The 22,776-nt window shown below is 56.4% G+C and overlaps 5 protein-coding genes and 2 non-coding genes across 10 annotated transcripts; 3 read left to right on the plus strand and 4 right to left on the minus strand.

Annotated features, from left to right (window-relative positions):
• The first annotated feature begins 213 nt into the window (after positions 1-213).
• LOC127465816 (THAP domain-containing protein 7-like) lies at positions 214-2,941 on the plus strand. The gene is made up of 5 exons (XM_051776348.1): positions 214-294; positions 775-854; positions 1,127-1,282; positions 1,503-1,643; positions 1,971-2,941. The coding sequence occupies exons 2-5, from the start codon at positions 775-777 to the stop codon at positions 2,728-2,730; spliced, it is 1,137 nt and encodes a 378-aa protein (XP_051632308.1). The 5' UTR covers positions 214-294; the 3' UTR covers positions 2,731-2,941.
• A 130-nt stretch (positions 2,942-3,071) lies between these two features.
• Positions 3,072-7,301, minus strand: LOC127465810 (long-chain fatty acid transport protein 2-like). The gene is made up of 10 exons (XM_051776336.1): positions 6,777-7,301; positions 6,197-6,406; positions 5,783-5,941; positions 5,433-5,557; positions 4,997-5,191; positions 4,497-4,587; positions 4,188-4,386; positions 3,996-4,093; positions 3,661-3,791; positions 3,072-3,364 (listed from the first exon to the last, which is right to left on the minus strand). Exons 1-10 carry the CDS (start codon positions 7,255-7,257, stop codon positions 3,188-3,190), a joined length of 1,866 nt encoding a protein of 621 aa, XP_051632296.1. The 5' UTR covers positions 7,258-7,301; the 3' UTR covers positions 3,072-3,187.
• An 804-nt stretch (positions 7,302-8,105) lies between these two features.
• TRNAQ-CUG (transfer RNA glutamine (anticodon CUG)) lies at positions 8,106-8,177 on the minus strand. The gene has a single exon. It is a non-coding gene; the product is annotated as a tRNA-Gln (tRNA).
• Positions 8,178-8,329: 152 nt separating this feature from the next.
• On the minus strand, positions 8,330-8,402 carry TRNAK-UUU (transfer RNA lysine (anticodon UUU)). Its single transcript has one exon. It is a non-coding gene; the product is annotated as a tRNA-Lys (tRNA).
• Positions 8,403-8,833: 431 nt separating this feature from the next.
• LOC127465813 (butyrophilin subfamily 3 member A2-like) lies at positions 8,834-14,240 on the plus strand. Of its 2 annotated transcripts, XM_051776341.1 has the most exons (13): positions 8,835-9,071; positions 9,329-9,444; positions 9,761-10,108; positions 10,760-11,041; positions 11,310-11,408; positions 11,715-11,741; positions 11,835-11,861; positions 11,966-11,992; positions 12,334-12,360; positions 12,773-12,799; positions 13,156-13,176; positions 13,325-13,351; positions 13,649-14,240. In XM_051776341.1, the coding sequence occupies exons 2-13, from the start codon at positions 9,372-9,374 to the stop codon at positions 14,137-14,139; spliced, it is 1,476 nt and encodes a 491-aa protein (XP_051632301.1). In that variant the 5' UTR covers positions 8,835-9,071; positions 9,329-9,371; the 3' UTR covers positions 14,140-14,240. The 2 variants fall into 2 exon arrangements, with proteins under 2 accessions (XP_051632300.1, XP_051632301.1); XM_051776340.1 differs by having other exon boundaries at positions 8,834-9,444.
• Positions 14,241-14,671: 431 nt separating this feature from the next.
• On the minus strand, positions 14,672-20,229 carry LOC127465815 (butyrophilin subfamily 2 member A1-like). Its single transcript, XM_051776347.1, has 13 exons — positions 20,195-20,229; positions 19,198-19,280; positions 18,458-18,520; positions 17,884-18,153; positions 17,609-17,707; positions 17,419-17,445; positions 17,181-17,207; positions 16,899-16,925; positions 16,748-16,774; positions 16,220-16,246; positions 15,814-15,834; positions 15,676-15,702; positions 14,672-15,246 (listed from the first exon to the last, which is right to left on the minus strand). The coding sequence occupies exons 1-13, from the start codon at positions 20,218-20,220 to the stop codon at positions 14,759-14,761; spliced, it is 1,212 nt and encodes a 403-aa protein (XP_051632307.1). The 5' UTR covers positions 20,221-20,229; the 3' UTR covers positions 14,672-14,758.
• Positions 19,799-22,701, plus strand: LOC127465811 (zinc finger protein 768-like). 3 transcript variants are annotated; one of them, XM_051776339.1, is made up of 2 exons: positions 19,799-20,303; positions 20,457-22,701. In XM_051776339.1, exons 1-2 carry the CDS (start codon positions 20,219-20,221, stop codon positions 22,037-22,039), a joined length of 1,668 nt encoding a protein of 555 aa, XP_051632299.1. In that variant the 5' UTR covers positions 19,799-20,218; the 3' UTR covers positions 22,040-22,701. The 3 variants fall into 3 exon arrangements, with proteins under 3 accessions (XP_051632299.1, XP_051632297.1, XP_051632298.1); XM_051776337.1 differs by having other exon boundaries at positions 20,219-22,354; positions 22,468-22,701; XM_051776338.1 differs by having other exon boundaries at positions 20,219-20,330.
• The last annotated feature ends 75 nt before the right edge of the window (positions 22,702-22,776 follow it).

Genomic DNA, 22,776 nt, shown 5'->3' on the forward strand with positions numbered 1-22,776 from the left:
GGCCTGCATGGCTAATGAGCTGAGAAGGGCGTGGCTCGCATGGCTAATGACAGGAAAGGGCGTGGCTTAAATGCTAATAGGGCGGGGGCGCGTCTCGTCTGTCCAATCAGAACTCGGCATGCAAATACAGACAGGCGGAGGGCGTGGCTCGTTGCTAAGCAGCAACCAATCAGCGAAGTGGGGGGGGCGGGGCCCAGGGAGGCGTTGCTGGGTGGAGGGGGGTTTGTTCTCGCGAGAGCCCCGGTGCTCGCGAGAGTTCGGCGGCGGTGACGGCGGCGGGATGGGAGCGCCGAGGTAGGAACGGGGGGGGAGGAGAATTTTGGGGGGACTTGGGGGGTTTTGGGGTCTATAGGGGTCTGTAGGTCCCATGGGAGGCACTATAAGGTGCCTCTGGGGGTCTGTAGGGTCCATAAGGTGCCCACAGAGATCTGTAGGGTCCATTGGGGGGCTGTAAGGTGCCTGTAGGGGTCTGTGGGGTCCACTAGAGAGGGCTACAGGGTAACCTATAGGGATCTATAGGGCGCTGTAGGGTGGGGCCTCTATAAGGTGCCTGTACAGGTCTATAACCCCCAGGGACCCTCTCGGGGGGAAAGAGACACCCCTGGGGGGGGGGGGGTGGGAATCCCAGAAGGTCTTTGGGGACAGGGACGGGGGGGGTCACTGAGGGGGGCACCTTGGGGGTCTCTGGGTTAAACCCCGGGGGTTTGGGGGTAGTCTGGGTGGGTGGGTGGCGGGGGGCGTCTCAGCCCTGTCCCCTCCCTCTCCCCCTCTCAGATGCCCCGGCACTGCTCCGCCTCCGGCTGCTGCACCCGCGACACCCGCGACACCCGTGGCAGGGGTATCTCCTTCCACCGGTGGGTGACACCCCAGGGACCACCCCGGGGGGAGGGAGAGCCCCCAGAGACCCCCTTCCCCTCAGCAAGGGGGTCTCCTTTGCAGTCTCCCCCCCCATTCTGGGGATGGTTCAGCCCCGTCCGCTTTAATGGCCCCACCTGGACCGTTCCATTGCTGGGCTCGACGGGGGGAGGTTCAGCCCTTCAGCACAAAATGGGCTGGGGGGGCAATTTGAGGTCCCCCCGTGACCTGTGACCCCCCCATGTCCCCCCCATGTCCCCGTGCCCCCCAGGTTGCCACGCAGGGACGACCCTCGCCGCGTGCAGTGGCTGGAGAACAGCCGGCGCCGGGACCCCCTGGGGGGGGGGCGCTGGGACCCCTCCTCCAAATACATCTACTTCTGCTCCCAGCACTTCGAGAGCCACTGCTTCGAGGTAGTGGGCTACAGGTGAGTCTGGGGGGGCTGCAGGTGAGTCTGGGGGGGGCTACAGGTGAGATGGGGGGGCTACAGTTGAGTCTGGGGGGGCTACAGTTGAGTCTGGGGGGGCTGCAGGTGAATCTGGGGGGCCTACAGGTAAATCTGGGGGCTGCTCCTGGCACTTTGAGAGCCAGGTAGGGGGCTACAGGCCTCGGGGACCCTCCTGACCCCCCATTTCTCTCCCCCCCAGTGGTTACCACCGGCTCAAGGAGGGGGCCGTGCCCACCGTGTTCGCCCCAGGCCCCCCCCGGCCCCCCAGGCCCCCTAAGCCGAAGCCCCCCCCGCCCGACAGCGACCCCCCAAAGCCCCTGCGGACCCCCAGGAAGTGGAAGTGAGTGTGAGGGGGGATTTGAGGGGGGAGGTCGGGGGGTGATGGGACTGCCCTGTTTATTCCCAACACAGCTGGGACCCTCCCCCTTCCCAACCCACCTCTCCCGCCCCCAGGACCCCCCACCTTCCCCACTGGCCTCCCCCTGACCTCTCCCACCCCCAGGACCCCCCACCTTCCCCACTGGCCTCCCCCTGACCTCTCCCACCCCCAGGACCCCCCACCTTCCCCACTGGCCTCCCCCTGACCTCTCCCACCCCCAGGACTCTCCGGGCGCTCCCGGGGCCGTATCCCGGGGTAACGTATCCCCCCCCTCTCCTCTCCCCACAGGCAGGACCCCCCCCCGCCCCCGCCGGCCCCCCTGTTCCCCCCCTCCCTCTCCTGCTTCCCCCCGGACTCCAAAGCCCCCCCGGCCGCCGCCCAGGGCGGGGTCCCGGTGCCGCCACCAGAGACCCTCCTGGTGGCCACGGGCGACGCCGAAGCTGCAGCAGCACCGGCCCTGCCCGAGGGGGCCCCCCCGGCGCCCGCGGGACCCCCCGGCCCGCCGGGCCCCCCGTCGCCGTCGCTGTTCATGGCGCGGCTGCCGCCCCGCGCTGGCGCCTACATCCAGAGCGAGCACAGCTACCAGGTGGGCTCCGCCCTGCTCTGGAAGCGCCGCGCTGAGACCGTGCTCGACGCCCTCGGCAAGGCCCAGAGGCAGCTCCAGGCGGGGAAGCGGCGGGAGCAGCGGCTCCGGCAGCGCCTGGCCGAGCTCCAGAGGGACATGCGGGGGATCCCAGAGCTCCAGAGGGACACACGGGGGGTCCCAGAGCTCCAGAGGGACATGCGGGGGATCCCAGAGCTCCAGAGGGACATGCGGGATATCCCGGAGCTCCAGAGGGACACGTGGGATATCCCGGAGCTCCAGAGGGACACACGGGGGATTCCGGAGCTCCAGAGGGACACACGGGGGATTCCGGAGCTCCAGAGGGACACGCGGGGGGTCCCAGAGCTCCAGAGGGACATGGGGGGGGTCCTGGAGCCCCGGAGGAGCCCCAGGGACCCCCTGGTCAAGGGGGAGGTGGAGCCGGTGGGGGACGGGGGGAGGTGAGTCCTGGGCACCGGGGGGGGGGGGAGGCTGTAAATAAAGATTTCACGTTTTCCATGTGGAGTTTGTGGGGATTTCTGCGAGTTTCGGGAGGTCTCTGGGGATTTATGGGAATTTCTGGGAGCTTTTAGGAGTTCCCAGGGGGAATTTCAGGTGGAAAGTCTTCCCGGTGAGGGCGGTGAGTGGAATTCCAGGTGCCACCAGGAGCTGGGACAGGAAAGGGTTTGGAGTGAGGGGACACAGGGAAGGGCTTCCCGCTGAGAATGGGGAGATTTAGGTGGGATATGGGGAAGGAATCCCACCCTGTGAGGGTGGGGAGGGGCTGGGATGGCACCCAAAAAAAGTGGGAATTAAGGGTTTAATTTCCACGTCACAGACAGGCCGGGCTGGGATAACCCCCCAGCCCAGCCCACAGTGCCTGATTAGCCCCTAATTAGCCTCGTTAATTAGCCCGAGGCCGCTACAGACTGAGCCTCATGTCCTGGATGGCGGCGAAGGTGTCCGGGGTCAGAGGGACGTAGGATCGCCGGGAATCGTCGCGGAAGAACAGCGGATCCCGGACCAGCTGGGGGTCGAAGCCCTCCCGGACCAGGTTGTTCTTGGACTGCTTGAAGGTGCCCGTGATCTCCAGGGCGTCCTGGGAACGAGGGGTGTCGGGAAGGGGGGTCCCGGGGCCGTGGCCGGGTGCCGGTGGGGGTTGATCCCCCCCCTTGGCTCAGGGTGACCCCCCCCTTGGAACCGGGTGAGCCTGAAGGCCCCTCCCAACCCCAACCCAACCATTCCCTGGTTCCACCGTGCCGTGATTGGAACCGGGCGCTGGTGCTGATGGATCACCCTCCTCCCGAGGCCAAACCTCCCCAGTCCCAAGCCCCGGGGCCCCCCCGGAGCCCCCCCCGGAGCCCCCCACGCCTGGGCCGGGCGTGTCCCGCTGACCTGGACCCTGACGAAGCGAGGGGCGGCGTAGGAGGGCAGCGTGTCCCGCGTGAAGGCGTACAGGGCGTCCCCGTCGAAGGTGGCCCCGTCCTTGAGGCGCACGGCGGCCATGCCACAGCGGCCCTCGCACCCTGCGGGCAGCACCGGGGGTCACCGGGGGCCACTGCGGCTGCTTTGAGTCCTCCCGGGGCCACCTGGGTCACCTGAGGCCACTTGGGGCCACCAAGGTCACCTGAGGCCACCTGGGGCAACCACGACTCCTTTGAGTCCTCCTGGGGCCACCTGAGCCACCTGGGACCACCTGGGGCGACCGGGTGGCCGCGGGCCGGACTCACCGGGCACGGCCACGCCGTAGACGTTGACCTCCTGGATGAACCCCACCGCGGCCAGCGTGGCCTCCACCTCGGTCGTGGCCACGTTCTCCCCTTTCCACCTGGGCGGGAGGAGGAGGAGGAGGAGGAGGGGCAGCGCCGTGAGCCGAGCGCTCGGGCCGGCACCCGCGACCGGGACGCGCGGGCCGGAATTACCGGAAGGTGTCCCCGACGCGGTCCTGGAAGTAGAGGAAGCCCTGGCGGTCCATGAGCAGCAGGTCGCCGCTGTTGAAGAAGGCGTCGCCCTTGGCCAGGACATCCCGCAGGACCTTCTGCTCCGTCTTGCGGGCGTCGCCGGCGTAGCCGTGGAACGGCGCGTGCCGCGTGATCTTCACCACCAGCAGCCCCGGCTCGCCTGGGAGGGGGTCGGGAGGGGGGCTTTAGGGAGCCCCGGGGGCGTTTTGGTGGCCACGAGGAGGACCGGGGGGTGGTTTTGGTGGCCTCCCTGCAAGGCCCGGGTCTTACCGGGCCCGAGGGGGATGCAGAGCCCGCGCTCGTCCCGCACGGGCTTGTCCGTGGCCACGTCATACTTGATCAGCTCGAAGGGTGTGAAGAACTGGGGGGGCACAGGGAGAGAAACCCGGGATTAAAACCTGGGGGGGGGGCCAGGTCGGGCCTACTGGGATTAGGCCTTTCCCCTCCCCCTGCAATCCCAACACCCTGGGGGTTAAAAACTGCTTGGGTTCGACCAGCCTGGATTGGAAATGTCTAAGTCTGAATCTTTGAGTCCTTCTAAATCCCTGAGTCAGTCTAAGTCTTTGAGTCTAGAAGTCCAAATCTTTAAGCCTAAACCTGTAATTTTAAATTTTTAGGTCTAAATTTTGATTTAAATCTTTCAGTCTAAATCTTAAGCCTAAATTTTATTTAAACCTATTTAAATAAGCCCCAAACATCTCCAGTTTACCCCAAATCCCCGCAACTGACCCCAAACCCCCCCTGTTGGCCCCAAACCCCCCCGTTCTCACCTTGAGGAACACGTTGGCCCTGCCCACGGCCCCGACCTTGCCGGTGTAGTTGATCAAGCCGGCGTTGCCCTCGGTGGCCCCGTAGAATTCCCGGATGGACACGGGCCCGAAGCGCCGCAGGAATTCCTTCCACACCTCCGCCCTCATCCCGTTGCCCAGGGCCATGCGCACCCCGTGCTCCCGGTCGTCAGGGCGCTGGGGGGCACGGGGGGGTTTGGGTGGGTTTGGGGTGCATTTGGGGCAGTTTTGGGGCAATTTTTGGCAGCAGTTTTGGGGCTTTTTGGGGCAGTTTCTGGACAGTTTTTGGGGCAGTGCTGGGGGTAGTTTAAGGGCAGTTTTTGGGCAGTTTTTGGGGCAGTGTTGGGAGTAGTTTAGGGGCAGTTTTTGGGTAGTTTTGGGGCAGTTTTGAGGGAGTTTTGGGGCAGTTGGGGCTCACCGGGGGCGTGTTGCACAGGTAGCGCATGAGCTCCCCCACGTACTGGATGACGGTGACCTTGTACCGCCGACAGTCGGCCCAGAACTGGGAGGCCGAGAACTTGCTCCTCAGGACACACGTGGCTCCTGGGGGGGCACAGCCGGGGTGGGGGGTGACCCCTTCCCTCCTCGCTTTTGCCTTCATCCACTCACCCAGCCGTCCATCCATCCTCCCTCCATCTGTCCGTCCACCTGTCTGTCCATCCATTGATCCACCCATCCCTCCATCCACCCCTCCCTCCCTCCCTCCCTTTGTCCCTCCCTCCCTCCCTCCCTCCCTCCCTCCCTCCCTCGTCCCGGGCTCTCTCGCACCGATGTTGAGGCAGCCGGCGAGGCCGACGAGCAGCCCGGCCGAGTGGTAGAGGGGCAGCGTCGTGTACACGACGTCGTCGCGGCGCAGCCCGCACATGCAGGCCAGGCTGGCGACCATCATCAGCTTCAGCTCCGTCACCACCGCGGCCTTGGGGAGCCCTGGGGACCCAAAAATGGATGGGTGACCCCAAATAACCCAAACTGACCCCAAATATCATCAACTGACCCCAAACACCCTCAGCTGACCTCAAACATCCCAAAGGGTCGTTCCTGCCCCAGGTGGCCCCACCACGCTTGCGGCTGGAGAAAGACCCCACAAGAGACCCCTCTGACATTCCTAACCCCCCTCTTCCCCCCGCCCTCTCCCCCCGTGTCCCCAGCTGTGGATCCCGGTGGTTCCCGGCTCCCTCTCACCGGTGGTGCCGGAGGTGTAGATGTACATGGCCTTGGAGGTGGCGGTGATGCCGGCGCGGTGCTGGGCGGGCAGAGGGTCTGCAGGGGCTGCCTCGATGTCGGGGAGCAGGGCCGGGACCCCCGGGGTGGGCGACGAGGGGCTCAGGTAGAACACGTGGATCCCGGAGCGCTGCAGGTCCGGGAGAACCTCCTCCACGGCCACCCGGAACTCTGCGGGACACGGGGGGACACGGCGGGTCACGGGGGGGCACTGGGGGGCACGGGGGGCAGGGTCTGGGGGGACAGGAGGGACAGGGTGGGGGACATGAGGGACCCCAAACGGGCACCTGAGGGACCCCAAAATGGGCACACGCACAAACCCTGCACAGATACAGACACATGTACAGACCCTGACACACGTGTGGACACAGGTACAGACCTGACACACGTGTGGACACAGGTACAGCCCCTGACACACGTGTGGACACCGGGGCTGGCGAGGCTGGCTGAGATCAGGGCTGGCGAGGACCAGGGTAACCTTGGTGGCCACATCCCCCCGTGTCCCCGTAGCCCCCCGAACGTCCCCTCCATCCCCTCTCACCGGGGCTGGCGAGCACCTGGGTGGCCCCGGCGGCCTCCAGCGCGTGCCGCAGCGCCCGTCCCCGCGCGTTGGTGTTCACACAAGCCATGGCACAGCCCAGCTTGGCCAGCGCCAGCCACGTCCACAGGTAGGTGGGCGAGTTGGGCAGGAACACGGCCACCGTGGCGCCGGGGCTGAGCCCCAGGCGCCGCTGCAGCGCCCGGGCCGCCCGGTTGCTCCTGAGATCCACGTCCTCGTAGGTGTAAAGCTCGTCCTGGAAGAGGAGCAGCGGCTGCCGCGGCCGCCGCCGCGCGTGGAGCAGGAACACGTCCAGGAGGGTCTCGGGGGGGCTGCGGGCGAAGCGGCGGCGGCAGCGCAGCGCCCACCTGGCCATGGTGACAAAGGCCACCAGGTCGTCCCAGAGGAACGGCGGGGCGAGCAGCGCGGCGAGCAGGGCCAGCCCGGCCAGCGCGGCCGGGAGCAGCCCCAGCAGCACCGCCATGGCCACTGAGGGGTGGCCGGCGGTGGCCAAAGGTCCGCGGGGCCGGGCCGGGCGCACCTTTGGCCCCGGAGGGGCCGGGAGTTCGTTGCTCCTCGGGATTTATTTGCTTTGGTTTGCGCTCCCTCCTTCCTCTTTTGTGCCTGGGCTTGTTTGTTTTTTTTACCTCTCTCTCTTCCAGGTTTCGTGTTCCCGATCCCGGGGTGTGGCTCCGCTACCTGCGGCCCCGCGGGCTCTGTCCCTCTGTCTGTCCCCACAGCTGTCCCTCTGCCCCCTCTGTCCCCCTCCTGTCCCCTTCTTGTCCCTCTGTCCGGCCTCGGTCCTCTTTGCCCCCTCCTGTCCCTCGGTCTGGCTCCTGTCCCCCTCCTGTCCCTCTGTCCCTCCGTCTCCCTCCTGTCCCTCTGTCCAACCTCTGTCCCCCCAAATGTCCCTCTGTCTGTCTGTCCCTCAGTCTGTCCGTCCTGGCCACTCGGGTCTCTCTGCCGAGGGGGTCAGACAGTCACACGTGGGATGTCACACTCAGTCCCCGAAGCATCTGTGGGGTCACACGAGGTCCCCCGGGGGGCGTCACAGGTGGGACGTCACACACAGACCCCAGAGTAGGGTCCCTTTTGAGGCGTCACACCCCGATCCCAAAAGGGGGAGGAGGAGCGGTGCTGCCACACCCACGCGCGTGACACACTCGGGGCACGGAGTCCCCAGGCGAGTGTCCCCTGCGCTTCCCAAACGCCACAACGAGCCAGGCCCCCCCTCTTGCCTCCCCGCCCCTACGACGGGACACGGGGGGGGGGTACAAACGAGTCGCGCCCCCCCCGCCCGTACAGGGAAGGGGGGGACCCAAAAAAAGGGCGAGGTCCCACCGAGATTCGAACTCGGATCGCTGGATTCAGAGTCCAGAGTGCTCACCATTACACCATGGGACCGCCTCGCGCCGCCCCCTCCGCCCGTCCCAGAGCCCTCCGCGCCGCTCCCTCCGCCACGAAAAAGAGACCCCGCGGTTTTTCCCCCCCGGGAGAGGAGGGGGAAAAACAGGGATGGGACCCCCTGGATGCGCCGGGAGCGGGAAAAGGGGAAGCGCCCGAACAGGGACTTGAACCCTGGACCCTCAGATTAAAAGTCTGATGCTCTACCGACTGAGCTATCCGGGCTCCTGCAGGGAGCGGCCGCCGGAGGCACTTTGGGCTGAAATCCCGGAGTTTTGGGCAAAATCCCAGGGGTTCCGGGAGAAATCCCGCAGTTTTGGGCAGAAATCATTCCGGAGGGAATGATTCCTCTGGGATTGTGCCGGGGGAGGGATTTTGGGGCGTGTTGCAAAATACAATTATTTATTATTGTAATAAATAATAATGATAAATAATGTATAGTGAATATCTGATTATATTCGATATTATATATAATTTATAGTATAATATATACTCTAGCACAATACATAACATAATATATAATGTATAGATAAAAGATAACCCTAATATATTTTATATATTATTTTATTATTATATTTATGATAATAACTAATAAAATAATATATCGGGATATATTTAATATATAATTGTATTAGATATTATACATCATTTATAGTTTAATATGTACTCTAATACAATATATACTCTAATACAATACATAACATAATATACAATGTATTGTAATATATAAAATATAATCCTAATCTATTGTAGAATTCCCACTTCCCTTTTTCAAGGTCCAACCCTTTTGGAAAATGCAAATCAGGACTTTCAGGGGCCATAAAAATATAAAATCTGGGGACAAAGTTCTTCCCAACCCGACTCCAGAGGAACCTTCCGGTCCTTCCTGCTCCGGTAAGAAATTCCCGGTGGGAAAAATCCATGAATTCACTTCTAGAAATTGATTCATCTGGAATAAGTTGATTTTTTATTTGGAGTAAATTGATATTTTTTAACTGGAGTAAATTGATTTTTTAAGTGGAATAAATGGAATAAAATAAAACACCCGGGACCTTCTTTTCCTTGAGAAGCCCAATCCCTCCATCCATAAATTCCTGGATGTTTTTCCCTGTTATTTCATCCCTCGATTCTCTTGTTCTTTTCCGTGGAAGGTGTGCAGGGGCCGAAGGAATTCCGGGAGAATCCGGGACATCGATGGATTCCCGGGTCTGGTGGTTGACGTTGCTCCCAGTCCTGACATTCCAACACGGATCCCACCTGGCCACAGGTGAAGACAATTCCACTTGGAATACATTTGGGATATATTTGGGATGTAAAACAAAGCCCTTCAAAAACCTTGGAAAAGCTTCTTTATCCAGAGGGTGGTCGGGGCTGGAAGAGGCTCCCCAGGGAATCGGTTTTCCCCCCATTTTTCCGTGATTTTTCCCACCAGAACGATCCAAAGTTCGGAACACCGCGGGATAAATCCCGGAATCTCAGACCCCGCGAGCGTTCCCGTGTCGTTGTCCCAGTTCTCTGGATTCCTCTCCCTGCTGTGGTTCCGTTGGATAACGGGAACAACCCCCCTGTTTGTCCCCAAACAGGTCGGTCCGGGAGCTCTCCTGGAATTCCCGTCGTCGGGATCGTCGGGGGGTGGGTGGTCCTGCCCTGCCGGGTGACCCTGGACCCCGTTCCCGAGGTTTTCTCCGTCCGCTGGGAATTCCACGACGGTTCCCGAAGGATCCCCGTGGGCAGTTTCGATGGGAAGAGCCGAGAGGAGGAGTGGGCCGGGAGGTTCTGGGGCCGGGGGGAGTTTTTCCCCCGGGAATTCTGGGCCGGGAATGTGTCCCTGGGATTGAGGAACGTCGGGATCTCCGACCAAGGGTCCTACACCTGCCACGTGTCGGTCCAGGACGTGTCCCGGGAGGCGTCGGTGGAGCTGCAAGTGGCAGGTGGGAATTCTTGGATCCTTTTATTCCTTTTTAAAAAAAAAAAAAAAAAATGGGGCAAAATTTTTATGGTTATTTTATTCTGGTGCATTTTTATGCATTTGAAATAAATTTTTATATTTTATATTTTTGGGTTCTATGGTTTTTATATATTTTATTTTTTGTATTTGATATTTTTGTGTTGTATATTTATTTTCTATAAATATGATGCCATGGGTATATAATATATAATATATAATATATAATATATAATATATAATATATAATATATAATATATAATATATAATATATAATATATAATATATAATATATAAATACATAGTGTACAATATACACTTTATAACTATATAATGTATAAGTATATAATATAGTACTTAGAATTCCCACATTTTCCCAAATCCTGGCAAATCCCACTCCCGACTTCCTCCTAAACCAACCTCCCCCCTCCCTCTCCCAGACTGTCCCTGGAATCCCTCATTCCCTTGGAATCCCTTCCACTCCTTCCCCTTTAATTCCCTCCCCTCCCTCGTTAAATCCCGGGAAAAAACCTTCCAACCCCTTCAAACCCTTAAAACCCCTTTCCAAGGAAAACCAATCCCCCCCAACCCCAATTTCCCGCTGTCTGGAATGGGAACCCTCCCGTTTTTCCGCAGCCGTCGGCGACGTTCCCACCATCGTGGTGAGGTCCCGGCAAAGGGACCTGGGCCTCTCCTGCCGAGCCTCCGGCTGGTTCCCAAATCCCCAAATCCTTTGGCTGGACGGCCGAGGGAAGGTCCGGGAGGGATTTCCCAGCCCCAGGACGGCGCCGGAGCCGTCGGGGCTGTTCCGCGTCGACGCTTCCGTGACCCTCCTGCCCGGATCCGACCTGGACGTTTCCTGCAGGATCCTCAACCCCCGGCTCAACGTCAGCAGGGAATCCCGGATCCGCATCTCCGGTGGGTCCGGGATCGCCCCGGGATCGGCTCCGTTCCCGGGATCCGTGTGGGAGAAATCTCCTGATCCCCCGGGACAATGTTTGCTCCTTAAATGGGCAGTGGAATATTTAATCCTTAATTTAACCCTAATATCTAATAATTCATTTTATACTTAGTATTTAATAATTAATATGCAACCCTCGAGTCCAAAATAAAACTCTCTGATTATTAATAGACTTTGAAAATCATTAATACAGAATAATTAATGGAGTGTCGCTCCTTTTCCCAGATGTTTTCCTCCCTTCCATCTCCTCCTGGCTGAGCAGTTTCCTGGTGCTTTTGGGCCTCAACCTGCTCCTGATTTCCACTCTGTTTTGCCTCCTGAGGAGTAAGTGTTGGGAAAATCCCGGGGAAAAAATCCCCTGGAATAAAAATAATTCCTGAGAGGAATGTGGGTAAAATAAAAAAAAAAAAAACAAAAAAAAAATCAAATTAAAAAATTAATGGAGTGACCAAATTCTGGAATTGGAGCCCAAAAAAGGTGGGGAATTCCTGACTCTGTGTCCCAGAATTCCTTGGGAAATCAACCCGAGGGTGTTCCCGATGGGATTAAATCTCCGATGATGACTCGGAGCTCTTTTTTGTGCAAAAAAACGTGGAATAAAAGGGCTTTTTTCCCCCTTTTTTTAACCAGGGAGCCAAAAGAAAAATGCCAGTGCAGGTGAGTGACGAGGAATTAAGGTGAATTATTTATATTAATTATATTATTTGTATTTATTATGGCTGTTTTGGATGAATTTCCCTTGTTTTTCAGTGAAAGTGAAGCTGGAAAGGGAAGAAGGTAAAAAATCCCTCAGGAAACGGGAAACATCCAATGTCAAATATTAGAAAAGTTCCCAAATTGGGAATTTTGGGAGCCAAAATTCCGTGTCCTCTCTTTTCCAGAAAAAAAGAAGGTGAAGTCGCTGTTGGGTAAGAGATTCCCTTTTCCCTTCCCTTCCCTTCCCTTCCCTTCCCTTCCCTTCCCTTCCCTTCCCTTCCCTTCCCTTCCCTTCCCTTCCCTTCCCTTCCCTTCCCTTCCCTTCCCTTCCCTTCCCTTCCCTTCCCTTCCCTTCCCTTCCCTTCCCTTCCCTTCCCTTCCCTTCCCTTCCCTTCCCTTTTCCCCCTTTTCCCTTTCCCCTTCCCTCTAATTCTGGGAGAGGCACCTACAGAACAACACTAATAATAAATATTAACAAATATTAACAATATCTATTATTCAATATTAACGTTATTCCCAATTATTCCCTCAATTCCACGTCCGGAATCTCCAGACGGAGAGAAAGCCAAGAAACGAGCAGGTAAATCCCATTCCCACAAAACATTCCCTGGGAAAACAATCCTGGGTTTAATCAAGTTCACCTTAATTAAAAGTGATTAATTAATCCCCAAGGATGATCCAGTCACAGCTTTTTCCTCTTCCTTGGGATTTCATGGAATCACTTAGGCAGGAAAAGACCCCAAAATCCCGGAATCCCAGCCCAAATCTTCCACCAAATTCCACCGGGACTTTTAAGGGATCAAAACTTTTTCTTCTCCTTCCCCTTTTCCACCTTTTTAGGAAAAACCTGCAATTCCCTTAATCCTGGAATTTAACAGAATTCCCAGAAGGAATAACTGGTGTAATTCCAATGCTTTTCCCATGGATATTTTCCCTTTTTTTGCCCCTGGAATTTTCCCCTCCCTCAATTTCTGCCCTTTTTTTTTTTCCAGCCAAGATCCACTTCAAGAAACACTTGGGTAAGGGAGTTGATTTGCATAAATTTACATAAATTTGCATAACAATGAGCCTCTGGGTCATCTTCAGAAACAATAGGATGAGAATTCCTGTTAATATCCATGTTTCCCCTGGATTTATAGTTTATGAATGCAGTGAAATATCAATTTGTGGGGAGGAATATCCTTGTTTTCCACTCCCAGGAGTTGTTCCCATTGGGAAAACTGGGAAAAATTGGGGAAAGAATGGAAAAAATGGGAAAAACTGGAAAAAAATGGGGAAAACCGGGGAAAAATGGGAAAAACTGGAAAAAAATGGGGAAAACTGGGGAAAAATAGGAAATCCAAACAAAAATGCCTGGAATATTTTTTCCTTGCAGGTCGACTGAAGGCAGAGCTGGGTGAGTAAAAAACATGGGATTGTGGAAATTCCTGGGATTTGGGGGTTAATTGGGATTTTTGGGAGATCCAAAGGGTTTTCCCAGTCCAGGGAGGATCAAATTCCACCAAAAAACCTGGAATGCAGCAATGTCTGTTGTTTTTCCATAGATTTCTGGGAAGCCAGGAGCCACTCAGGTGAGCTGGAAAAATGGGAATGTGCCTTGGAAGGCAGGAATGGAGAAGGGATGGGGATGTTGGGAATGGTGGGAAAAGGGAGTCCCGGAAGGTGTCCAAGGCTGGGATGGGATCGGGATGCAATTCCCGAGAGGATGGATGGGAAGAGGGAAAGGGATTTGTGTCCTGGGAAATCCCAGGATGGGAGAGATCCGGGGGGGGCTTTGGGTTAGGGATTTGGGAATTCTGGGACTTGGAGATTTGGGAATTCAGGGATTCACGGACTCCATGGCTCCCTCTCCTCCTGCTGCCCCGCAGTTCCCGTGGCCTGGAATGCCCTGGAGCGGATCCTGGAGCTCCCGGGCGGGGAGGGCGAGGCGGCCGCTCCCCCATTCCCGGTGCGCGTGGGGCGGGAAGGCTTTGGAAGCGGGAAGCACTACTGGGAGCTGGAGCTGGGCCGGGAGCAGGACTGGGCGCTGGGAGTGCTGCGGGAAAAGGCGGGCTGCGAGGCCCGGCCCGTTCCCAGCCGGGATTCCTGGGCTCTGCGCCGGTCCCAGGGGGAGTTGTTCCCCAGCGCCGGGGCCCGCGGGCTCGGGAAGCTCCGCTGGAGCGGCTCCGTCCTCGGCGTCTGCCTGGACCTGGACTGGGAGTGCCTGAAATTCTACGACGTGGAGACCGCGGAGCTCCTGGAGAGGCTGGGTCTGAGCACCACGGGGAATTCCCAGGGAATGTTCTTCCCGTTTGTGTCCCAGGGGGAAGGGATCAGGATCCGCCCGGTGCCGATCCCGGTCCCACTAAAGGGACTTTGAGCAGGGATTGGGGAAAGGGGGGAGAAAATGATGGAAATGGGAATGGGAAGGAACGTGAGGATGTGGGAGGGAAAAAAGAGGGAAAGGAGGGGGCAAGGGACTGGTTTTCCCTGGAAAAACCCGTCTGGGACTGGCTTTTCCTGGGAAAAAAAAGAAATGGAATAAAAGGTTTTCGAAGGAAAATGTTGTTTTGGGAATTCTTAGGACGTGTGGGCCCCTTGGGGAATTCCTGGCAGGAAAAGGACGGGAAGGAGAGGTTATTTGGTCCCCAAATGTGCTGGAATTTGGGTGGGAAGAGCCTGGAGCAGGAGCTTGATCCCAACTCCATCAGGTGGAACAAACAAGGGGGGGGGAGTTCCCTTGGATGCAGTTCCCAGCAGAATCTCTGGATCTGGGATTCCCTTGGGAATTTTGGGATTTCCTGCTTTCCATCCTCTTCTCCAGAGGAGAAAATAATTAGGATAGAAAACAGAAAAAAAATTGGAAAACTTTAATTTTTAATTCAATTTATTATTTAAGAAATTATTTTACATTATGATCTCCTCTACAAACTTATTAATTATCGCCAATTATAAATATGATAATCTATTGATATTTAAATAATTTATTATTTTAATTATTAACCCCCCACGGAGCGAATTCCCAACCCCTTTCCGTCGGAGCCGGGGCTGAAAAACGGGAAGAGATTCCCGGAAAACCTCAAGGGAAGCGACGCCAGGAGACTCTTCCCTTCCACGTCGAAGAAGGAGAGGCTGTGGGATTCCTGATCCAGGAAAACCCCCAGCACGGGGCAGGGCCCGGAATTCCAGCCCCCGGGAATGCTGAATTCCCCCCGGGAATAGCCGAGGCTGAGAACCTGCCCCCGCTCCCGCGGCAGCGCCATCCCGTCCTTCCGCAGGGAATCCCGGACTTCCTCAGCCAGCACCCCCAGCTCCCAGCCGGAGCCGTCCCCAACTTCCACTTCCCAGTAGTGCTTCCCTTGGGAAAAGGATTCCTGGGCCAGGACCACGGGTTTGGGGTGGAGCTGCTCGGAGCAGGAAAGGACCCGGGATCGGTCCCGGAGGGAGAGCTCGGGATGTTTGCAGAGCTCGTCCAGGGTCAGCGGGACTGGGAAAGGGGGAGAGCCCAGGATTTACAGGGAATCAGGGAAAAGCAGTTATGGAAAGGGATAGGAAATGGGAGAAAATGGTATAAAATGGGGGGGGGGGGTAATTTAATGGGAAAATGGAGGAGGAGGAGGAGAGGAAGAGGAAGGGGAAGGGGAAGGGGAAAGGGAAGGGGAAAAGGAAGGGAAGGGGAAGGGGAAGGGAAAGGGAAGGGGAAGAGGAAGGGGAAAGGGAAGGGGAAGGGGAAGGGAAGGGGAAGAGGAAGTGGAAGAGGAAGGGGAAGAGGAAGTGGAAGAGGAAGGGGAAAGGGAAGGGGAAGGGGAAGGGGAAGGGAAGGGGAAAGGGAAGGGGAAGGGGAAGGGGAAGGGAAGGGGAAAGGGAAGGGGAAGGGGAAGGGGAAGGGAAGGGGAAGGGAAAGGCCCTGACTCACCCGCGTTGCTCTGGGCACGTCTGAAATCTGCAGGGAAATGAACGACTAATTAACACTAATTGATTAATTACCGCAGCAGCAGCTCATTTGCATAATCGGGGGCGGGGTTTGGGAATTCGGGGGTCGGGGCCAACTCACCCAGCTGGGCCTGGATTTGTTCTGGAAGGAGAGAAATTCTGTCACCATCCTGCTGGAAAAGGGGCACCTGGGCCGGGTGGGGCACCTGTGACACCTGAGCCAGGTGTGTCACCTGTCACCTGTGTCACCTGTCCCAGGTGTGTCACCTGTCACCTGTGTCACCTGTCCCAGGTGTGTCACCTGTCCCAGGTATGTCACCTGTCCCAGGTGTGTCACCAGTGTCACCTGTCCCAGGTGTGTCACCTGTCCCAGGTGTCTCATCTGTCACCTGTGTCACCTGTCCCAGGTGTGTCACCAGCCCCAGCCCTCAAAGTGGCCCAAATTTTCCCCCGAAAGTGTTTGTTTTTTTCCGGAGCCCCAAAACCCCGAAATTCCTGAAATTCCCCAAGCTGTGGAATTTTCTCACCGATTTTTGTTGTCATCTCCTGGTTTTCTACAGGGAAAGAACAGGAAATCAGGACTTGGGAAGGGGAAAGGAGGGGAATTCTGGGAATTTGGGGATGGAAGGGTTTAAAGATATAGTAATATATTTTAAATTACGTGTATTACCTATAAAAATACACAAAATCATATTTAATATATTAAAATGTATTAAAATAAATTACATTTTAAATACGATATAAAAATATATTTAAAATATTCTATAATACATCTAAAATACATAAAAATATATATTTTTATATTTAGTGACTTGATATTAAAAATATATTATTAATAGTTAATAAATATAACCATTGATAATAATGAAATAATTATTGATTATTAAGTATTAATAATTGCAAAATCAATATATAATTACTGTTAACAGTATTAATAAATTAATAATAATATAATTTATATTCTTAAATAATTGAAATAATTCTAATTCTACCTACGATACATATTATTATAGAAAATGTGATTAATTCTGGAGGAATAATCCAGGATTTTTTACCCTTCTGGAATTTTTCCTGCACTTCCTCTGGAAGACAAAGGGAGAAAATGAGGAAAATGGAGGGAAATTCAGGACAACCCCCCCCAGGTCTATGAAATCATCAGAAATAGTCTCAGTCTAACAAACCCTCAGTCCCGAGTTCAGGCCTTACCCAGCTCCATCTTGAATTCCTCGATGTCTGAAAGGAATCGGGTTCAAATATTAAAAATCATAATTTTTTCCCTTTTTTGTCCCCTTTTCCCCCAAAATACACCAAATTTTTCCCATTTTTCTGACACTTTCACCAGGTTTTAACAGTCGCTGATTTCGCAGGTTCAGGTTAATTTTAATTTGATTTTCTCGCTGGATTTGATTCATTTTTTTTTTAATTTGTTAAAGACATTTGAAGACAGAAATCACCAAGAAAAAAAATCACTTTTTTTTTTCCACTCACCCTCCTGAATTTGCTTCTGGGCGTTTTCTGGGAAAAGAGGAACATTTTGGAGCACAAAAAAATTAATTTTTAAATTAATTTAAAAGTTTATTTATAAATTTAATTAATTAATTTAAAAATCAGTTTTAAGGACTGTTTTCTGCTTTTCTTTTTTGTATTTATTTCTTTATTTTCATGTTTTATTTCTATTTTTAGAAGCCTGAGGTTTAATTTCGTTAATTAGTTGAATTTGACTCACTTTCCTGATCCGTTGCCTTTTGGTTGACTGTGGGAAAACAGGGAAAGGGGAATGTTGGTTAACTCGGGATTTTTCCAAGGAAGGTTTTCCTGGGAAGGGGAAAAGGGGGGAAAAACGGGGGAAGAAGGGGAGAAATGGGAAAAGGGAAAAAAGGGGGGAAAGGGAAAGAAAGGCTAAAAAGGGAACTTACTGCGGAGTTTATAAACAGCTGCCAGGAGCAGGAATATCCCAAAGAGCAGGATCATCACAAAAGCCGGGAGCCAGAGGGAGATGGTCGGAAAGAAACTCTCTGGAAAACAATCCAGGGGCTCCGTTACATGAGATTTTGGGGACACACCTGGAGCGGAGGGAATCTGGATCCCCAAACCTGGAATTTTGCATCCCTAGACTGGGAGCTGATTGATTATCCCACTAAAAACTGGGATTCCCGGGAAAAGCAGCACCAGATCCCTGTTTTCCCCTCACCCGTGATGACGACGGAGGATTCCGTGGACGTTTTCCCGAGGCTGTCGACGATCCTGCAGGACACGGCGTTCCCAGATCCCGCTTTGAGGACAAGGGAGCTCCCGGCATTCCCGGATGTGTCCGTGCTCAGGGGATTCCCAGTGATATTCCTGCCTTTCCCATCCACCCACAACACCTTGACTTCGGAAAAGAGCCGCTCCGAGAGGCACTTGAGGCGGATTCCGGAGTCTTCCAATCCATCCAGGACGAGCAGTGGGTCATGGAGGCTCCCTACGGATGAGCAGGACACAGGAGTTCCAGAAGAATATCCTGATTTTCCCCCCTCTCCAAGGCAGCTGGAATTACTGGGATGAAGATTCTGGGTCCTTCCCACCAGGTGGGAATAAAACAAAATGAGTCGAGGAATTCATCAGGAGCAAAAAATTCTCCCCCCCCAAAATCCAAAAATTAACTTCCCTGAGTTCCCCCGATGGAATCATTTGGAAGCTCGAATCCCAAAGAATTCCAGAAGCTCTCCGGGGATCCTCAGGGTCTTTTCCAAGCTCAGTAAATCCATGAAATCCCATAAAATTACCCGTTGTGGGGTGGAGTCCGGAGAACGCGATGAGGGGGACCATCCGGATCCAGGGCCCCATTCCTGTGGGGAAAGGAAAAATTCCAGGTGGGAATGGGAAATCCATGGGATTGGGTCCTGCTCCTGAGTTCTGGAGCAGCTGGATCTGCTCCAACAAACTGTTCCCGGTTTTTGGAAGTTGTTCTGTGGGTTCCTTTCCTGGATTTAGAGGGAATGGAAAAGGGAAAAAAGGGGGAAAGGGAGAAAAATGGGAAAGGGAGAAAAAAGGGGGAAAAAGGAAAAGGAGGGAAAAAAAGGGAAAACAGGGAAAACTCCTGGGAGTTCCCTTTTTGCAGGGCGTCCTTTTCCTCAGCAGCAATTCCCAGGAAAACGAGGCCATTCTGGAAACTTTGGGGGTTTTTTATCCACAGGTTTTTTTGGGATTTTTTCCCATTTCGGCCCTTTTTCAATCTCTCCCCCCTCCCCCCATAATATCATGGTGCCAAAATTCCTTTTGCTTTCCCGAGGGAATAAAAGAGAATTCCCAAATATTTCAGGGCAAATCCCAAAATCCTGGAAAAGCAACGCAAGGGAAGGGAAAGCAACAGAAATCCTGTGGGAAAAGAAGGAACAGGAAAAACTTGGGAGCTCCGGGAATTATAAATAAACAGAAAACGGGAATTTATGGGAAATATAAAATGGAAATGGGATAAAATTCCCTGGAAAAGGTGGGAAATCGCGTGGAAAAAGGAAAAACCAACCTGGTTTTCCAGCAGCACCCGCAGGATCTCCAGAAAATCCCTCGGGATTGAAACCTGTCAGAGGCTGCGGAGGCTCCTGGGACCTTTGGAGCCAAAAAGGGAGGAAATTCCAGCGGTAAAACGATTCCTGGTTTTCCAAAGGTCACCAGAGAGGAGAGTGGGAGGGAACAGAAGAGGGAATGGGGCAGGAATTTGTGGGATTTGGGGTGAAACCCCCCGGGATGAGGAAAAAGAAGCCTAAAGGGACCTTCGGAGAGTGGGAGTTTTGTGGGATTCAGACGAGTACAGCCCAGTTCAGACCAGTACAGCCCAGTACGCTCCCAGTGCGTCCCAGTGCCTTCCCAGCGCCATCCCAGTCCCTCCCAGCACGACCCAGTGCCTTCTCAGCACACCCCAGCATGGCCCAGTGCCTTCCCGTCCCCTCCCAGTGTGTCCCAATCCCCTCCCAGTCCCGCCCAGTTCCTCCCAGTCCCCTCCCAGTCCCGCCCCAGAAGCCGCTCCCGGAAGTGACGTCACCGCGCGCGAGCGCGGCCGGAAGTGGCTCCGGGGGCGGCGGCGGCGCCGGGTCAGAAACTGGGAGAGACTGGGATGGACTGGGAGGGGATTGGGGGGGAGTGGGAGGGACTGAGAGAGACTGGGAGGGGATTGGAGGGGACTGGGAGAGACTGGGAGGGGATTGGGAGAAACTGGGACAGGACTGGAGTGTACTGGGAGAGGATTGGGGGGGACTGGCAGGGGACTGGGACAAACTGGGAGGGGCCTCAGCTCAGACGGTCCCCAAACCCAGCTCAGGGTATCCCTAAACCCAGCCTGGGAGGTCCCCAAGCCCGGCCTAGAGGGTGCCCAAGGGGATCCCCAAACCCAGCTCTGGGGGTCCCTAAGCCCGACTCTGGGGGTCCCTAAGCCCAGTTCAGGAGGATCCCAAAAGGATTCCTAAGCCCAGCTCAGGGGGATCCCAGGCCCATCCCCTCCCCTGTGTCTCCTCTCACTCTCTCACCTGTCCCGGGTTCCAGGTGTGGCCATGGAGGGGTTGCGGGGGAGGGGCCACGAACCCCACTTTTCCCGACGGATCCTGGAGGAGCCTCGAGGGGAGGAGGAAGAACCAGGTGAGGAAGAACTTGGTGAAGAACCAGGTGAGGAAGAGGAACCAGGGGAGGAGGAACCAGAGGAGGAGGAAGAACCAGCTGAGAAGGAAGAACTTGGTGAAGAACCAGGTGAGGAGGAAGAACTTGGTGAGGAAGAACCTGATGATGAACCAGGTGAGGAGGAACCAGGTGAGGAAGAAGTTGAAGAACCAGCTGATGAAGAACCTGCTGAGGAAGAGCTTGATGAGGACCCAGGTGATGAAGAACCAGGTGAGGAAGAAGAAGAACCAGGTGATGGCCCGGAGACCACTCGGATGGCACCAGGAGGAGCCACCTGCACCCAGGTGAGAGCTCCAGGTGAGGCCTCAGCCCCTCCCCTGCGCCGGCGGAAGCCTCGCCTGTACCTGAACCCCCGGCGGCCCCGCCCCAGCCGGGAACACCTGGAGAGCCCCGAGGAACCTGGACCTTCCCACGGGAACCACCTGCAGGTACTGTGGGGTCGCCCGGGTGAGCTGGGCCACCAGGTGAGCCCAGGTGAGCTGGGCCACGCAGGTGAGCTGAGCCCAGACGAGCTGGGCCACGCAAGTGAGCTGGGCCCAGATGAGCTGATCCCAGGTGAGCTGGGTCCAGGTGAGCTGAGCCCAGGCGAGCCCAGCCAGGCCTTCGTGCAGCTCATCGACGAGCGCGGCGTCTACTCCACGGCCAAGCTGGTGCTGGGCGGGTGCGGCGGCGCCGGTGCCGCGAGCCCCGTGGGCGAGGCGGAGTGGGCGGAACCGCCGGGCGAGGCGCCGGCGCCGCTGGAGATCCGGCGGGTCATCGTGGCCGAGAAGCCCTTCCAGTGCCCCGTGTGCCACAAGGGCTTCAAGCGGGCGTGGGAGCTGCTGAGCCACGAGGTCGTGCACACCGAGGCGCGTCCCTTCACCTGCCAGGCGTGCGGGGCCACCTTCAAGCGCCACTCGGACTTCAAGAGCCATGGGCTGGTGCACACCGAGGAGCGGCCGCACCGCTGCGACCTGTGCGGGAAGCGCTTCAAGCGCTCCTCCAACCTGCAGGAGCACCGGCGCATCCACAGCGGGGAGCGCCCCTTCGCCTGCCCGCGCTGCCCCAAGGGCTTCAAGACGCCCTACGAGCGCCAGCGGCACGCCCTGACGCACCTGGGCGCCGACAAGCCCTTCCGCTGCGGCGACTGCGGCAAGGAGCTGGCGACGGGCGCGGCGCTGCAGCTGCACCGGCGGCAGCACTGCGAGGACAAGCCGCACGCCTGCGGCGTCTGCGGCAAGAGGTTCACCTACGGGCACTCGCTGAAGGTGCACGAGCGGGTGCACACCGGGGACCGGCCCTTCACCTGCGGCCTCTGCGGCAAGGGCTTCAAGCAGAGCAACGCGCTGGCGTCGCACGAGCGGGTGCACACGGGCGAGCGGCCCTTCGCCTGCCGCACCTGCGGCAAGGCCTTCAAGCAGTCGTCCTACCTGGCCATCCATCAGCGCGCGCACACGGGCGAGCGGCCCTACGGCTGCGAGGCCTGTGGCAAGGCCTTCGCCCGGCCCTCGCTGCTGCTGCAGCACCGGCGCGTGCACAGCCAGGCCCGGCCCTACGAGTGCAGCTTCTGCCACAAGTTCTTCAAGGACCTCGCCTACCTGGGCGTGCACGAGAAGGTGCACACGGGGGAGACGCCCTACAAGTGCGGGGTATGTGCCAAGGGCTTCGCGCACCCCTCTAACCTGCTGCAGCACCAGCGCGTGCACAGGGACACCTGAGCGCCGGGGCGGGGCGGCCGGGGCGGGGGTGTGCCCCAAAAACCCGGTGCGGACCCCAAAAAGCTGATGGACCTGTGTCAGGACACCTGAGAGACAGGTGAAGGGAGCCAGGAGAGGTGTGCACCCTGAGAACCTTCAGCAGCAACACCCAACTGTGACACCTGAGCCCCAGGTGAGCAGACCCTGGACCTGCACACCTGGACAGGTGTGGTCCCCAAAACCTGCAGCACCTGAACCACGACACCTGAGCTGTGACATCACTGGCAGTGGACACGCCCCCAGGACCTGTGGGACCCCCGACACACCTAAGGCCAGGTGTGCACACCTCACCTGAGCCCTCACCTGGATTTTTGGGGTGGAACAGCCACACATGGCACCCCAGGTGCACTTGGGACTGGGCAGGTGCTCACCTGGGTCCTCCTTCCCAGATTCCTCGATCCTGGATTTGTCCCCCTTTGGATGGGACAACTCACCTGTGGGCACCTGGACTCACCTGTGGGCACCTAAGTCTCATCTGTGGGCACTTGGGGCTCACCTGAGTCTCACCTGTGGACACCTGGGACTCACCTGTCCCACCTAGGTGGTACCTGTAGTACTGGGGGTGGGGTCTGGGCGTACCTGGGCGGGGCATATGCTAATTAAAGAATGGTTAATTAATGACATCATTGGTGTTCTCACCTGATTTCACACCTGGAGGGTTTGGGGACCCCCCAAAATTCACACCTGGAGGGTCAATC

This window comes from Manacus candei, unplaced genomic scaffold (genome assembly GCF_025592945.1).
Source record: "Manacus candei isolate 608988 ecotype Guabito, Panama unplaced genomic scaffold, ASM2559294v1 h1tg000497l, whole genome shotgun sequence".
NCBI lineage: Eukaryota > Metazoa > Chordata > Aves > Passeriformes > Pipridae > Manacus > Manacus candei.